Source organism: Gallus gallus, chromosome 5 (assembly GCF_016699485.2).
Source record: "Gallus gallus isolate bGalGal1 chromosome 5, bGalGal1.mat.broiler.GRCg7b, whole genome shotgun sequence".
In the NCBI taxonomy this organism is placed as follows: domain Eukaryota; kingdom Metazoa; phylum Chordata; class Aves; order Galliformes; family Phasianidae; genus Gallus; species Gallus gallus.
The window spans coordinates 11626111-11644086 of record NC_052536.1 but is presented as its reverse complement, the minus strand read 5'-3'; the positions used below and the strand labels follow the sequence as shown (position 1 = coordinate 11644086).

Below are 17976 nucleotides of genomic sequence, written 5' to 3'. Positions count from 1 at the left end.
TTTTTAAATTACAAGCTTTGTAATGTATATATATTGAAAAAATAACAAAATCTTACTATTGGGTAGATAACCTTTTTCCAAATGTTTGGAATTACAGTATATTTCTGTAATAATACAAATTTTATATCATTTCCCTCATGTTTCTACAGCTTTCTGAAGAAAATAGATTAAGCCTTTCTGTTATTTAGCACTGTAATTTCAGCAAGACACTGCACCAAGGACAACAGATCAGAGATATGAGATATCTTCACAGAGGGATGTTGTTTTTTAAAACTTGATATCCAAAAGCAAAGATCTAGACACTGCACTCAACACAGAACTTCTTCATTTACTCATATTAATGAATTACTCCTTTGTAAACTGACTTAGATACTTCTTCAGTGTGGTAATTTCAGATGGAAGCTTACAGCTCCATAACTCTTAATGGGAATGTGCAGACATCAGCAAAAAACCTACATTAAACTGAAAAACTGACAATCCCCCAGGGTATGTGATGTATTCTTTGTAATCCATACTTATTTCAAGTATTGTGCCACCTGAAGACAATCAACTGGAAGACTGAAATTCCCACTGGCTTAAAGCTCAGAACTGAAGAGAGCACATTCAGACACTTTTTCCTCAGAGTGGCTAAAACAGGTGATAACAGTTTTCTCTCTTGTGAAGCCAAGCAAGTGGATAGATTTCAGTGATCTAAGAATTCACCACAGATACATGACAGGAACATCACACTGTTCCCCTTTGAAGTATCAGACATTATTCTTGACACCTATACTTTTACTGTCCAGCCCACAATGAACTGCAAAGATACAAGGATAGCTATCATATTTCACTGTGCTTAACCAATATTCTGTTTCATTATTGTTTTATTATTGACTACATTCATATAAACACATACTTAAATATTTTTGGTAAAGTCATCATTAGAATAAGTGTGTCTTGTAAGCAAAGTCTTTGCTTTTGCAAGGCCTACAGATCTGAGGCAGAATAATAAGCCGCCAACCACCTCTGCCAAAGCAGTTATTAATAGTTTGTGAATCACCCAGCTTTTACCATTGAGTAACAGCCTACTGCTAACTGGTGCCCACAGCCATGGGCACTTCTGACCCGTCAACAATTCTGCTGTCTGAGATTTCCACAAACCGTAGAATCATGGAATCATTAAGGCTGAAAAAGATCTAAGATCATCAAGTCCAACCATCAACCCATCACCACCATGGCCACTACACCACGTCCCTAAGTGCCACATCTACGCATTCCTATACATTTTCTGTAAAGGCTAATAAGAGCATAAGGGAGGTAAAAGGAATAAAATAAGCAACATATTTCTAGTACCAGAATATCACCATTGCACACAACTTCCCTAACAAGTATATGGATAAACCTTTTTTTTTTTTTTTGAAGCAAGACATGATGGTAATATTAGCATACTGCCTAATAGTTTCATTTTGGTTCACTTACCATCTAGCTGGGAAGAGTTACTATAATCTGGCTGAATGTTTTCTTAATTGTTCAGGGAGCTTTTTAAAGTATACCCATTCCTTTCTTTGTCACATTTTATCAATAAATATTTAATAACTTTGGCAAGTATCTGGCATTTTAAATAATGCTGGAGTGGTTTCATAGCATCCTCTCTGTACCCCCCTGACTATCAACTCCTTCGATTCTTCAACTGAGACCTCACTGCACTCCTGTTATTTCTTCTTATAACAGTAGAATCCCTGCACTCACCTTTACCACCAGCATACTACCAACGCTAAGCAGCGTGGGTCATAACTAATAAAATTCATAGGAACAGCAGTAACAACTTAAAAATGAAAGGTAGGAGAGAGTAAGAAAAAGAATGGAGTGGCTAAGGTTCTTCTAGGCTCCCAAACTCTGCAACCTCTTCTGTAGACTCCTCCTTCTTCCTCTGCATTTTCTTCAGCTCTTCCAAGTTGCTTCTGAGTATTTGGCTCACCTAGCTGCCTCTGCCTTCTCCAAAACCCCCATAAAAACAAAACCTAATTCCTATTTTGGAAAGAATGCTGCAACACTAGAGCTGAACAAGAAATTTTTCCTCTTTCAAGAAAACATTCCAAGAACATATTTAAGCTCCTTACATGTTATTTGATCCATTACATCACCTTAGAAACACAGTGATAAATCAGATATTTTTTGAGAGAAAAAGTGATTCACTATCTCTTCCTTAGTTAAAGAACTTCATTACAATTACAGGTAATTGCAGTCTCCAGTTCTCTGTATTTTCATAGTTCAATTTCATGAGAGCAAGCAAGGGAAAAAGAAACAGACCTAAAAAACTCTCAATGAGGTTAAAACAGCTTGAGTGTAATACTGCCCCAGTTTTTCTATGGGGAGATTATTCTCTGGCACATTTAACAGATGCCTGCAGAGGCAGAGAATATCACAACCAGCCTGGCAAGTCCATGTAATGCTACATCACTCATTCAAGAGAGAAAATGAAGTGAACATTATATGTCTATGATGTCTTAATGAATATAATTCAGTTTGCCAACCCTGAGGTGTACATAATTTTAAAAAGCATATACTCTTGCACCAACAGAATTAAAACATGAATCAACTTCGCCATTTTTGGGAGTGCCAATCACAAACCAAGTCTTAAGAAATTCATGGTTGTAAAGCTGGGCAAAGGAGAATTCACATTTTGTAGGGTGTTTTGTTTTTTCCCCTGAAACTACAAAACAAATAAAGTAGTAAGAAATTAACAGAAGCAGTAAATGAATATTTGCACTGGGGGCCACATGTATTGCAAGTTATTGAAAAAACTCAATTTATATAGGATGGACTCTTCATTTCTATAGCAAGACTGAACTAATGAAAAATATATACCTAGATGTATTAAATACTTCAGTTACAAAAAATATGAATGGATGATTATATATTAGTGTTTATTTCTGATTGTTAGGTATTTCAGTTGAGTCAGTCCAGATGGAAATGCCTGTCTTCAAAAAGATGGCTTATTTGCTTCTGGTGGCTTTTTTCGACAAAAAAAATCCTTGACAGTGAAAGGATAACAAAAACATACAGCAGGTGAACTTTTAACATTCTTTTTTTTTTCTTCTGGTAGGAAAATTTAAAAAAAGGATGCATTTAAGATACCCAACTACGTATTTAAAAAAATATTAACAGCAACTAAAACTTGCATATGAGGAAGAAAGAATTTTCTTTTGGTAGTACACAGAAATATGGAAAGATACTACTGTTTTTAACTCTGCACTCCAACTGAAAACTCAGTCTTCAAGTTAGAAGGACAAATGATCTCAATCATAGCAACACAGAAGCAGAAAATGCAACTCAGAGTGACCTTGCAAAGTTGCAGACTGTGTCTTGCAGGTATTACTTATTCTTCTGAAACGCAGAAAGGAAGAAGAAAATGTTCTTTACACAGCAATATGAGAAGCACTGAGAAATAGACAAATAAAGTGTTTATCTTAAAAAGCACAATAGGTTTAAAAGTGTCAGCAAAACAGAACAGAAAAATATTAGAATGCGTATCCTAGATTTAATGTTCTCAGTTGCTTCTAAGCTAGAGGGAGACTATATGATCATAATTTTTATTCTGTAAGAGCTGTAACTCAGACTGAGAATGATCTCCCATAAAATATTTAGAGCACAGTTACTTGTGTCTGAAGTTACTTGGAGACCGAAAATGGAATCAAGTAACACCTGCAAAGGAAACTGCTACATTTCACTATGATTTTCTTACTTTGTATTTAACTTCTATTTCATAGAAGTTGCACTAGAACACACTAAGCATAAAAAAAGCACTGCTGGAAGTATTGTGGCCTACTTGAAAGAATATTTCAGACTCCAGATCTTAAATAGACTGCAAAATAAGTAAGAAAAATGCCCTCTTAAAATCTTAACATCACTTCCAACAAAAAACAAGTTCTTCCTCCTCCTGTGGGTGTATATGCTAAATACCTTTCATAATACCATAAAATCATCACCACATAGATTGGAAAGATCCTTCTTTCTGCAAGAAATATTTATAGAAAGCTACATTTCTTAATCCTGATATATTCATTTTCTACAGTATATTTTCCCCGTTCCTTTACCTAAAATCAAAATAATCAAACACGCTAAACTGGCCTAACTATTAAGTCAGGTTAGCTTGTGGGCAGTAAATTAGACTAAACTGATGCATGATCCCAGAAAAACATATATAAAGGAGTGGAAACTAATGATTTCAGTTCAAGAACTGATGTTAAGATCAAAGAAATTCCATGGCTATTTTACTGTTGTAAAGCTGACAATGTGACTACAGTTTTTACAATTTTCCAGTGTGAACTGATTGGCTAGAAAGATGCACAGAAACAAGCAGTCATTTCCAGCTCATCAGTACAGACTGATAATTCTGGTCCAAACCCTGGGTTTGAGCATAACATTTCCTACTTCTACTTTAAGAACCGAGGATGAGGTCCTGCATACAGACTTGCAAAAATTAAACTTCCTACAGGAACTTTCTACTTTTTCTATTTTTTATTTTTGTCTTGAAAATATTACAAGTCTCTCCCTCTTGTAACCATTCAAATACACTACACGACCTTTAAGATCAACAGTTCTTGACATGGTTTTTCTCTGCTCAAATGCAAGAACTTGCCTCAGGAAGCAACGGGAAAAGTTCACAATTCTAGAGCCAGACATAGCAAAGGAGTAGATCATATAAACTTTGTTATCTTTTGAATTCTCAGCCACATAGTGCTGCTGAAAGTAGCCATTGGTTTTGGAGGGTCAACTCAAGTTCTCCAAGTAATGACATGGTACATCTTCAGTAGTGATAGCTACTCAACCACTACTAAAGTTAAGTAACTATGGTTGTGCACCAAAATACTATACAAAAAACTACTCACCCTGGAGGGCAGACACAACCTGAAACACAAGGAAGGTGTGCTGAGAAAGTGAGGTTTAGCAGTTGATTCTCGCAAGTTCTCTCTCTGCTGAGCTCAGCATCAACTTTTGAATTACTGCAGTTAATATAAATCTGCCCAACTGGGCAACTGTGTGCTGAGGGGAAATAAATGGACAAATTAGTTCTCCACACTTCAAATTTAGTATCCAATAGACATCTGCAATACACTATCTAAATAAAACTACAAATGTACAGGCTCTATAACTTCTGACCAACTGTCTCTCCTGAGCATAGTTAACTTCCTAGTGCCTCTAGAAATCTCATACAAAGTACTGAAATTAATACACACGTTTAGTAAGGGACATGACTTTCTCAACAGTTAGTCAGGAAATAAAAGGAGCACTACCACAGAGTCTAGACCATAATACTTCATAAAATATAAAATATATTGTAATAGAAAAAGCATTTCTTATATTTTTTGAGAAATGCTGTATTATTCTTTCATATCTCTTACTCAGAATTTGTACAGTGAAAGAAAAATATCTAATTACAGTGTTCAATTCCTACAGTGACGTTTTAAATGATGATACTAGCCTTTGTATTCTCTACTGAAGATCTGCTGTTTGTCATGCACCTAAGTTCATTTACATTAGCAATCCTTAAAAAAAGGAAAATACATAAAAGTACTTTAAAGCATTGGAGAAAAAATGTTGCTCAGATTTAAAAACTACTTTAGACATTTCTCAGGGATTCCATCTAGCATATCATTCATTTCTACATATAGCACCATCTTGGAACAAATACAAAATTTCACAGGGATTAGAGGGCACACATTGATTTGACTTCAAGTATATTCTACCTGTACTGCTTCACTCACCAATTATGGTATCACAATTCATGACTCCATTACTGCAATGGCTGGAATGAAAATAAAAGATAATGAGAGCCAGGAAGATGTCAGATATTGCTGTTTTCTGTTCAATAATGAAATGTACAATACAAATGAATTAAAAATTACTATGCACTGTATTTGCACTGAAAATTAGAGCTATGATAAAAGCATATATTCATTATCTCAAAGGGTGTTAAACTCCAATCTTTTGCTTTCTATGTAACATAAGATGTAGGATAATCCCTACAAATAACAACCATTGAATAGTAGAATTATTCTGAGAAGTACCTGGGTTGACACAAAAATATCTCCAAAAATATACCAACTATATCACTCCATAAGACATCACTGCAGGAATAGCAAGCCAAGCCCTGAAAATAGGATCATCATCTTCTAGGAAAATGCATTAACAGCAGCAAAATAAAAAAAGATCTTAAACACATATACAGTTACAGCAAGCTACTCTGTCCCACGTATGTTATCTTATACAAACGTATTATTGAAGTACTCCATATTTTTCTTCACTAGTAGTTTAGAACTGCTGGAAAGCATGCTATTAGCTTATGTGCAGTCCAACAATACCAACAGCCATACTTTAACCCACAGCTGCAGGTAATTTCCAGCACTGAATATAATATGAACATAAGCTATTAAGACTGCAAGATTTTTTGTACTGAACCAGGGTGACTTTTCCCCAAGCAAAACACAGTAAGAGTAGACTGATACTTCTCTCAGCCACTCCTATCATGGGACATTAACAAACTGTCCATCTGAAAATTCCAGCCAAAATGGTCTAGTAATTTTATAAAATGTTAGGAAATTTGATAGCCACTGCCAAAAATGTTGCAAGCAAATGTCATGACTAAATGGGAGACACATTTCTTATTTTGTCTTAAATCCCAGCTGCCAAATTCCAATATAACTCCAACAATCAACAAAGATGATTTTCACGTGCAGTCGTTTCTTAGAAAAAAATCCACTTGTGGGCAACCACATCAACAGTGTGACTCAGCCAACTATTTACCATAGCACTTAACACAATTAAATCAAAAAAAGGCAGGGTCTTCCAGAGTTCTGTGTTAGTATGGATCTATGTAATGACAGCAGCTTTTCATTCTAATCTGTACTTCAGCATAAAGAAGTGCAAGCACAGCAACCTGAAAACTTAAGTTCTAAAGAAGCTCTATCCAAATATGCATAGAAACCAATGCAGTTTAATATTAACAGCAACAATAAAAACAGGGTAGACAGAATGATTTGCTGGAGTTTTCAGAACAGAGACGAAGCAGTTACTTTCTCTTACCATTTGCCCAAAGACGTGATGACATTGTCTCCAGGTGGATAGTCAATTCCTTGAAAATAACAGGGGCATTCATTTCTAGGGTAGAAGAAAATAACAGTAACTGTGATTACCTCAGAAACTGAAAGAAGGAAAAAATTTAATAATCGCATTTCATGCGAAGTCAGCAACAAAGCAGAACCTTCATATAACAATGGAGAACTTTTGTGTTTCTCATATGCCAGAAACAGGCAGTATGTGACAATCAGCTTAGTCAGTGTTTGAAGAATTTAAGTACTCAAACTATTTTTGACCAACATGCAGGTTCTGTGCGCTTCTCGAATCCTGCCAATTTTGCAAGTGCATGGTATCTACAGGTTTCATGATTATTAACGTTTAAATATGCTGTGTAAAGGCAGGGGTGTAAGACAGAAGTGTAATCATCAGAAGTGCAACTTTACCTACCTCTCCACGCATCTTTCAGTCTTGGAATTCAAGTATGTTCCAAAGGGACAAGCACAGCCTTCAACACAATCACTGCTGCATGTCTCTGGCACAGACAGTGCTTGGCAGGTTCTGCCACAGGTAGATACACAAGTACTGTACTCCTTTGTATCTTCACATGAAAGAGCTGTCCAAATGAAACAAACCTCTCAAATTACCATGCAAGAGACTCAAGTACCTCCCAACAGTCTTCTGATAAACATCTCCATTCTTTCATTCCCAATTACATTAAATTCCACTAAAATTGCTATCTTGGCACTATGCTGTGTAAATGACACAGATGTAAATCCACAGTAATAACAAGTACAATGAAGTCTGTGCAGTTAATGCAGATTTATACTGGGAAAACTGAACAGTTCAAGCTTTTTTCCTCTAACTCTGAAATGTGTGGCTCTTCCACAGGGGCTATGGAAAACATACAGCATCTTAAAGGAAATAATAGAAGTGATATATGAAATGTGTGTACTTGGCAGCTGTTGCACAGTAGTATCTTTTCTTATACATTCCATAAGGTTCTACTTAAAAAAAAAAAACAGATTTGAAGTGCTAGCTATATTAAAAAGATTAATATTTTAAGTGCCACAAGCATGATTTTTTTAGTAGATGCTCTAGGAAACCTACACTTGTTTTTTTTAAAAGCAAAAGAATATTAAATATTTTGAAACAGCTTTATTCAGTAACAGTAGGCACCATCATTTGTGCCACAAAATTTAATCAAGCTGTTTTTTTTCAGGTACACATACAGATAATCTGGCTGGAGATAGTTCTGCAGGACGAACTTTCAAAAATCCTCTTTATTATGCATTATGACATGGATAACGACATGATGTGATGACAAGCACCCAACATGGAATTTCTGAATGTTCTTTAGATAAGATTTTCAGCCTTGCTTATGGGGCCATAACTATTAACACAACACAGGTGTCAGTCACAGGCTGTTTTATGGATTCCTAACTCTAATAAAACTTTCAGAAATGCACAACAGCAGCACAACAAGTTCATGTAAAATGAAGATTTAACTAACATTAGCCACTCCTCTACAGGTGAAATAGTACAAACCAGATAATACACTAGCTTTGGCTATCTCCACAGTAGGTACGTTCTTCCATTCATCTTAACTGAAATATCAGTAATATTAATTACCTGTATGTCAGCACTCTATACACATTAGTGCTACTGACAGTAAGAAAATAAGCTCTTTGAGATTGTCAGAGTAGAAGTTGATGACAATCAAAATAAAATTGCTACATATAGCAACAAAATTTTCCATCTGTCAATGGTTCATTTAAAGAATTATATTAACCTAATGTCTATGAGGAAAGGAATAAACGTATTTACACAGTCAATGAATAATCGTAACATAGGTATGATGAGACATTCAAAGTCACATTTTTCCTACCAAGAAAAAGATCCTTGTCCTGCGTACTGTGATAGAATGACAATCAGAACATAAAACTAAATGAATATCAGTTTTTAAATGACAAAAGAGGATTAATTCTCAAGTCTTCAAAGAGTAACTATTATGACGGGAAGTTAAAGACAACTCACCACAGTCTGGGACACTTCTTCTGAAATCTATTACTATTCCAAATCTTTTGCAATGATGAGCATAATGGGCCAGAGCAGAGCAAAAACAATTCTGTCCACATTTGCAAGTGTCTCTTCTGCACTGCTCAAAATAGGGAATGGGACTCAAATAAGGGTAGCATGGAGCAAAAAGGTCTTTCGTAAGGATGCTACAAGCTTCCGCTGCATAAGAGGCTACACAAATAACAGATTAAACACTTTCAGTAGGGGAGTTTAAAAAGTTTTTAAAAATCTTTACTGCTGATCACAGTTAAGTACTACTGCTATATATCTTACTATTTTTTTCATATCAACACAGTCATCTGTCTTGATTCTTGATGTAGGTAGGTACAAGATACTAGACTATCCACTCCCTTTCATAAAAAAGCACAGGAGTATGTTATTTCTACAGTTTACATCATACTCACTAACTACTTCAGTCTGCCAGTACTGTAAAGAATAACCTGTTGTCATGCATTGTTTCACACTAGGTAAGGCTGCAACCACACTTAGAGCTGCAAGCTTGGAGTGATACGACCACAAAGGAGATGAGCATTAAGAAATTGTTACATAAGCTCCAACATCCATCTTAATATCTTACTTAGGAATGCATTTAACATTTGGTCAGTAATAGTCAAAAACTAAAAGTGTTACTACTAGAAATAAAGAGTATTTCATGTGCTTATAGAAGTCCCAAAACATACTTAAACAATGCTTTATGTGGTTTGTTAGAGGACTGAGCTTAATAAATCTCACCACATTTTGTCAGTGGGAAGAACTGCTTTGTTTCATTTCCCTCATCCAATTAGGAAAACAGCACAGACGTAATAAGTACAAATGCATTTGTCAATAATAATGGACCATCACTGCCCACCTGACTGCAGATGAATATCACACGGATCCATTTGAGAACTATCGTGCACAAGAATGCATGCTGATGACGTTTTCCATGCATTTCCAAACAGCTGTGGAGTGCTTTCAGTTACTCCAACTGGAGATCTTTTATAAAATATAAATCAGTCACAAAAGAGAGTGAATTTACAGAATAATTTCAGTTCTACTACATCCTTCAATGGAGCTAATTCAAGTTGCCCTTCCACTGCATTCATCCCCAAAGCACTAAACTACCAGGTAAAGTTTCAGATCTCTCCCTTTATTTCCAGACAAAGGCCCAGAAAAGTGAAAGATGATGTGGTATAGGATCATTAGATATACTGTATGAAAGGACAGATCAAAACAGACCAAGTTCCATTTTCACAGGAGAGCAAGGAGCATTGCTGTACAGAAAGTCTGCTCTTATTCATACTTCTGCCTCCTCAGTGATACTTAATTCATTTCCATCTCTCCTCTGCCTATAATTTCATGACTGATCCTGAGTAGCTGACTTTTCTGGCTCTCAATTCTCTAAAAGGAGGAGGAGGGAGAGGAAATCCAACAGCCCAGAGATGCAAGTGCAAAAGCAATTGGATAACCATAAAGCTTAGTTAACAAAAGTAGCAGAAATTGAAAGGCAGATTTTGATCAAAGTAACTCTGTACACATTGTGTATAGAGAATAATCAAAACTATGCTCTTAAATATGGTGTGTTGCACACTAGGTGAAAGATTGTATAGGCATACAACTAGTAATATACTTCTGGTGCATGTATTGCAAAAGACAGCAATGTCTATGGAAATTCTTCTAACCTTAAAAAAAATGATTTGAAAATCCAGTATAATTTTTCCTCTTTTCTATGGTTTTTTTTTAAATATGAGAACTATGAGGCAAGGTTTTGCTATTTTTCAATTAATTCTGACTCATATTCCAAATCTGAGACAGTAATTCTCCTGTTGGGTTTTTTTTGTGTGTGTGTGTGTTTTTGGTTTTTTTTTTTTGATTTTTTTAACTATTATTTTTCCTTCATTAACCAAATCTTCTGATGTGTTCTAAATTCCCATTCCCCTTTTCACACTTTCATGAGGCTACTTCACCATCTGGAGGCCAATTATTCAGCCGAAATAGCCCATTTACTCTGACGCTCAGGCAGCTCTGACCATCTTTCACTGCAACACCACAAGTGAAGTTCAGGCAACAGCCAATTCCTTTTGCTGACCTGCAGGCACTGAACAAAGGAGGCTCTGTTCTCAAAAGCAGATTAGAACTTGTAGTAGAGAATAGGAGCTAAACAGACAAAAGATTGTGGGGAGGGATAAAGTCCCTTATATAGGCTAGTCCATCTTTTGGACAAAAGTTCAGATAAACTAGCCCTTAGTAATGGTATATATTTCACTGTGTTTATACATTAAAATACACTGTACAGAACTTGTTTTTAAATTCTGTAGCTGAAGGACAGTTTTTCTGTTTGCAAACCAAAACCTACTGTCCAGCCCACTAACACAAGATCTTAAAACATATCTTTATCCATCTATTTAGCTCAGTACATTTGATCCACCATTCTAATTTTAAATATTTATGTACTCATACAAAAAATCATCCTCCATATTTCCATTGAAGGTTCCACAAAGTCCGATAGTATTGTCCTTCCACCGTCCATCAGCTTGAAGATAAAGCCTCAGTCCTTCTCTGTCATATAGCATCTGTAATCCAATGCGTGTCTTTACTTGAAGAAATACAGAGGAGAGTTTTCGTATTTCAAATAAATCTAGTGAATAAGAATAGAGAATCTCCTGTATTGAAGCCCCTTTTGGGAATTCCCAAACAGCCAAGTTCCCCCAGCCATCAAATGACACGGCCAACTCATGCTTTACATGTCACCCTCTCACTAAAGCTAACACTGATCCTCACAGAACACAGCCATATAGTCGCATGTAAAATACTTGCTAGTATCTTCAGAGGGAGACATTTTAAAGCCTCATTGAATCAGAAAGAGAAATTATTCAGTCATTAATTAGAGAAAATCATTTTCCTTCAGAAAATAATTAACCAGCCTTATGAATATGAAGAATGGTATTTGGGTTTGTTAGGGACACAGCATACTTATCTTAACATAAGAGACACTAGGATAGTACAGCCCTTAACATCAGAGCACAATGTACTCTTGCAGCTAAACTATGAAATATGTCATCAAAGATGAACAGCATTAATATCAACAGTCTATCACTTAGCATTATTATGTTAACAATACTGATGATATCACAACATACACATATGGCACTAAAGCACTGCTTCAGCACTTGATAAGCATTATACACTCATATTGTTCCTTACCATCTGCATATGGCAGGTTAATTTTGTACTGGTCATATATCAAAACATCTCCTGAATGAGTCAGAGTCACTTGCCTCTTGGGGTCCTGCTTAAGAATAATGCTGATTGATTGGATACATGATCCATCCTGGTTCTACAAAAGAGAGCAGTTTAAAAATATACTTGATATTAAGCAGGATAAATGTTATTTAAGACTGCAAGTTAATAGGGAGGAATTGAAAATTATCAGCTTTATGCTGCTCCCTGGCAGACTGCACTTAAAAAATGTACAATGTAATTGTTAAGATAAAACTAACTTTTTTATCATTTCAAATGTATGTTTAGATGCAACTCTACCACATTAAGCTAACACAGCTCAAAAGTGGGATATGAAAAGAGAAATGTAAACAGCTCTTCCAAGGCTTACTACAAAGACACATGCAATTCATGAGATCCACTGATCCGAAACTCTCTGTGGGTGAGTTCCTGTACACAAACAAAGCTGCATTATCCACACAGCAGGACACAAATGTGATTTGGAATTCTTTTTTTTTCTTCAGAAAGTGTTCTGGTATAACCAGGTTCTCTTAAAGCATATTCAAGGTACATCACTTTTTCAAAGTAATTAAAGATAAAGCCATCTTGTGACTCATTTAAAAAAAACAGCATTTATGTTCATTATTTCTAAGAGAGGAATCGTGGAATATGTTCATAAGCTTCCTAATACTGATTAAAAAAGGCAGCAGCATATCACAGCATCCAGCTGGCCTGACTTGATTATTTTTATTACCATTGCATTGCTTATACTTACCATCATTTCAATTCTCTAATTCAATATATCATTTAGGAAAACCATTAAAAAATATTGTACTTCACTCAGCAGGAAATATAATGAAAAAAATATTTCAGATCAACTTCATCTGCCTTACCAACATCCATTTTATTCATCGGCACTCAACTGTCAACATTACCAAAATCTAATCAACTGAAATCTTAAAAGCAAAGTATCAAGACTTATGTGCTGAAGTCTCACAACAGAAAGAAAATACTTGGACAGCATAGGAAAATTTCACATCAGCTTAAAGATGAAGAGTCTAACACAATTCAACTGTTTTCATCAAAACTGAAATCAACTATAGTACATGTTCTATGTGAAACTAGATTTTTTTTTTTCCGTTTGTGATTTTGGTCCATTATTGGCATATTTCTAAGGGACTTCTTTAGTACCTAAGCTAAATTACAGATAGATTTGTTCATTTTCAAGCCTTCAGTCATTCGTTTCAACTTCAATAAGAGTGTACTTTGACCTAAAGATAATGAAATTATTGTTGGAGATGGAAAATTCCCAGAATCAAAGAAAGACATGAAAGCCTAATACAGCCAACAATTTATAAACTTCAGCAGGAAGAAAAATCCAAATAAGCAGATAGAATTGCTTGTGACACAGTCTAAGAAAAATCCTAAAATAAGTCCTGAAACTGTGATGCCTAAGTGAAGTCCCAAGTTACATAATATTCCTGCGCAGTTCATGTTACAGGAGTGATCTTCATCTATACAACATACCAGGTGGAAAGCAGCACAAGTCTGAGGTGTACCGAGTATTGAAATTATCCAATGTATCACAGTAACAAATACACCTGTACCACATTAACAGGGCAACTAGCCAGAGAGATGATTAACACTAGTCAGTTCCTATCAAAAGTTTCCAGGTTAGGACTTCCATCAAAGCTAATTATACTTTGGCTTTCAGTACATCTGACAAAATAATCATTACTGATCACAAAAGCTAAGCATCTTTTAGCTTTTACCAGCTAAGCATGCTACTTTCTCACCTTGCTACATCCTGAAAGAAATTACAATCACAGTCTACTTTCACCCTAGAATGGCACATGTTAGAAATGACCTTAAAAACCATCTAGTTCCAAAGCCCCTGCAATCAGCAGGGTTGCCAGGCTGCCCAGGGCCCAATCCAACTTGGCCTCGAATGCCTCCAGGTATGGGGCACCTACAGTCACACTGGGCAGCCTCTGCCAGGCCTCATTCTGAAGAAAAAGTTTTCTCCTAACATCTAACCTAAACCTCCCCTCTTCTAATTTAAAGCCATTCCCCTTCGTCCTATTACTATCTGTCCATGTAAAAAGTCAGTCTCTCCTGTTCATATATGTCTTTTAAGTACAATGAGGTCTCCCCAGAGCCTTCTTTTCTCCATGTTAAACAAGCCCAGCTCCATCAGCCCTTCTTAAGAGAGGTGCTCCAGCCTTTTGACCATATCCATAACCCTTCTCTGGACCCTCTCCAACAACTCCATATCTTTCTTGTGCTGAGGACACAAGACTTCGATGCAGTACTCCAGATGAGGCCTCACAAGGGCAGAGTAGAGGGGGGACAATCCCCTCCCTTGCTCTACTGGCAGCTCCTCTTTAAACACAGCCCAGGATACAATTGACCTTTGGAGTTACAAGAGCACCCTAATGGCTTTTATCCAGTTTTTTGTCCACCAGGACTCCCACAGTCCTTCTCCACAGGGCTGTTCTCAATGAGTTCTCCCAGCCTGAACACACACCTGAGATTGCTCCAATCCAAGTACAACATCTTGCACCTGGCCTTGTTGAATCTCAGTACTCCCTGGCCCACTTCTCAAGACTCCACAAGGACCAGATCCCTTTGGATAGCATCCCCTTCTTTTGCCCTGTCAGCTGTACCACTCACCTTGGTGTCATCTACATAACTGCACTCAATCCCACTGTTTTTGTCATTGATAAAGATGTTGAAGAGCACTGGTTCCAAGACAGAACCCTGGGGGACACCACTCATGACTGGTCTCCACCTTGACATTGATCACAATCCTCCAGATGTGACCATCCAAACAATTCTTAATCCACCTAATAGTTCAACCTTCAAATCCATATTTCTCCTATCTAGAGATAAAGATGTGGTGCAGGACCATATCAAAGGCCTTACATGAGTCCAGGTAGACATCTACTGCCCTTCCTTTGTCCATCAGTGCTGTCACTCCATCATAGAAAGCCATCAAATAGGTCAGGAACAGTCTGCCCTTGGTGAAGCCATGCTGTCTCAAATCAACTCCTTGTCTTCCATGTGCTTTAACACAGCTTACAGGAGGAATGTGCTCCATGATCTTCCCAGTCATACACAAGGCTCACTAGCCTGTAGTTCCCCACATCTTCTCAAAAATGGGAGTGATTACATTCTCCTGGCTTCAGGAAAGAATTAAATTTCTGCTACTCCTGTTATACTTTTACCTCTCTGCTCTAGATTCTAAGGCATCAGCTTATTTACACTGGCTTAGTGTGCTTGCGGTGGACAAAGTTAAGTCTGCCTATCTCTTCTGAGGTAAGAGATCAGCACTTAACTGCTGTTTCTTCTGTTCCAGCTCTGTCATTGCAAGATCTTGTACCCATATAAAAGATATTGAAGCACAAAAACAAAAGTAAGCCTAGTCACTTTTGGTGCACAATATTAGCTCATTTTGCTCTGTTCTTCATTGTGCATCTTTTAAATCCTGTGATAAACATATACAGATATATGCAAAAATCACTTAAGTGGGACCTAGGTCTTTCTGAGGGAAATTTTTCCTTGATTGGACTCCAATCCTGAGTAGCTACACAGAAACCTCCAGTAGAGTTGCTGGGGGCTTTGCTACCCAGTCCCACTGCTTGCAGTAAAGATTTAACTGTTGATGTTTTCATCAAGTAAAATGTTAAGCATCTTCAGCATTGAAAAAGGTACTAAACAGAAATTACTCTAAAATTTGGACAGTCAAACTAGCACCATTACCAGTACAAACAAGATAAAGATTTTCAGTTTTAAGATTTATATTCCTAGTGACTCCCACTGAGACTTGCCTAACATGGAGGAAGTCTCACCTCAAGACCCAGAAACAATCACTATAACTGCCAGGATCTCTGAACGTTATTAGGTGGCACAGTCAGAGATGCTGAACTAGAACAGAGATCATCTGTCAGTCCTTCAAGTACCATAGACACAGTGGTGGGTAAATAATTTTAAAAATACATTCAGAATTTCCACATCCCTAGAAAATAATGCAAGATATTCTTTATCATCAGTTGTATTTACAGAATAAAACTTTAAAATACTGAATTATAAAAACATGGAGGTATTTTGTCACTTCAACCACATCTCCTAGACTGCTGGCAAACATGGACATCTATTTTGTTCTCCAGGTTCTTCACTAAGAAATGTGGTTTCTGTACATATCATTCAGCAATAGCAGCTATAGATTCAGAATTTTGCCTACCTTTTAAGAAGCTGAAAATAAAACATACAAGCTCCTACCCACAGAGCAGAGCCAAGGGAAAAACTCTCCATAGTATATACGCTGCTACACAATATTGACAAAAGCTTAATTATTCCTTCATAGTCTAAATTGAAGAAACACTGTTCAACAATTATTATGTTTCAAGGAGCTGCTCCTTTCACAGCACTGCCCTTGCCAGCTTCCAGCAGGTGTTTTCACAAGGATGGCTATTTTTCTCACTCGGCACACTTAAAATCCTATATTCAGACTACTTTCTCATGGTACAGACTACAAAGACAGTGAGGTTGTCACCTGAAACCAAGATAAGGTTAAGCTGTGCTGATCTCTTGCCCAATTCTCATTCAAAAGTGCTTAAACAAAATGCCACATCATTTTCAAATCACTTGTTGCCTGATGACTGTTCACATCATCAGCTCTAAAGCGTGAGATTACTGAGCTCTTTGTGACTCAGAGAACTAAAAATCTCCTCAGGTATTTTCTTTCTACACTTTTTAATCTGCTTGAATGCCATGGGACCGATAACTTAAAGTCAGAATTTTAAAAGCATACAAATCTCAAACTACTGAGTAATGAGGTTCTACATACCAAATCTTTTAGCATCCCATATCAATTAATCCATTTTTATAAGTGGGAATCAAGAATCATAGAATCATTAGAGTTGGAAGGGACATCTGAAAGCCATCTAGTCCAACTCCCCTGCAATGAACAGGGACACCACAGCTAGATCAGGTTGTCCAGGGCCATATTCAGTCTCACCTTAAAAGTCTCCAGGGTGTCTCAACTACATCACTGGGCAACCTGATCTAGTGCCTCATCCTTACTGAATAAGATTTTTTCCTTATACCTATGCTAAATCTACCCTCTTCCAGCTTGAAACCATTTCCCATTGTTCTATCACCACAGACCTTGCCAAAGAGTCTGTTCGGTGCCTATGGAACTGTAAAGCAGTTCTCCTACGAAGCAGTATCCTTTTGATAGTTAGGCACTCAAACAGCTACACTGAAGCCCCAGATTTTGATTTACAGTACACACCAACTGTTCTTACTATCCTCTCACTATTTTCCTATTAATAAACTGATTTAGCAGCACTTAACTCTGGAACAGATAAATCACCTGGCTATTATGTTCAGAATACTCTAGTCAAAGCTCTGTAAAGTCTATACTTACTAGGGACTAATCAGACTAACTTTTTAACAGTAAAGTGGAATAGGAAGCCAACATGTAGTAAAAGCCAAAATCCTTTTTTTCCACCTACAATCCACTTGGATGCCTTAAGCCCAATTCCTCAGCCAGGACAAAGAATATACAAGGTATTTTGCAGTGGCAGGAGTGCTACAGTAACTTAACTAATTTGTCTGTCACCTTCCTCAATGAAAACA

At 36.7% G+C, this 17976-nt stretch overlaps 1 protein-coding gene across 1 annotated transcript in view; it reads right to left on the bottom strand.

Annotated features, from left to right (window-relative positions):
* Positions 1-17976, bottom strand: part of OTOG (otogelin) — a 92765-nt gene that overhangs the window by 58723 nt on the left and 16066 nt on the right. The window contains exons 16-23 of the mRNA XM_025151290.3: positions 12319-12451; positions 11575-11752; positions 9986-10110; positions 9094-9306; positions 7507-7672; positions 7066-7140; positions 5748-5788; positions 4872-5025 (exon numbers count right to left, since the gene is read on the bottom strand). Of these exons, the coding sequence (XP_025007058.2) occupies positions 4872-5025; positions 5748-5788; positions 7066-7140; positions 7507-7672; positions 9094-9306; positions 9986-10110; positions 11575-11752; positions 12319-12451 (1085 nt within the window). The remainder of the gene's footprint in view (positions 1-4871; positions 5026-5747; positions 5789-7065; positions 7141-7506; positions 7673-9093; positions 9307-9985; positions 10111-11574; positions 11753-12318; positions 12452-17976) is intronic.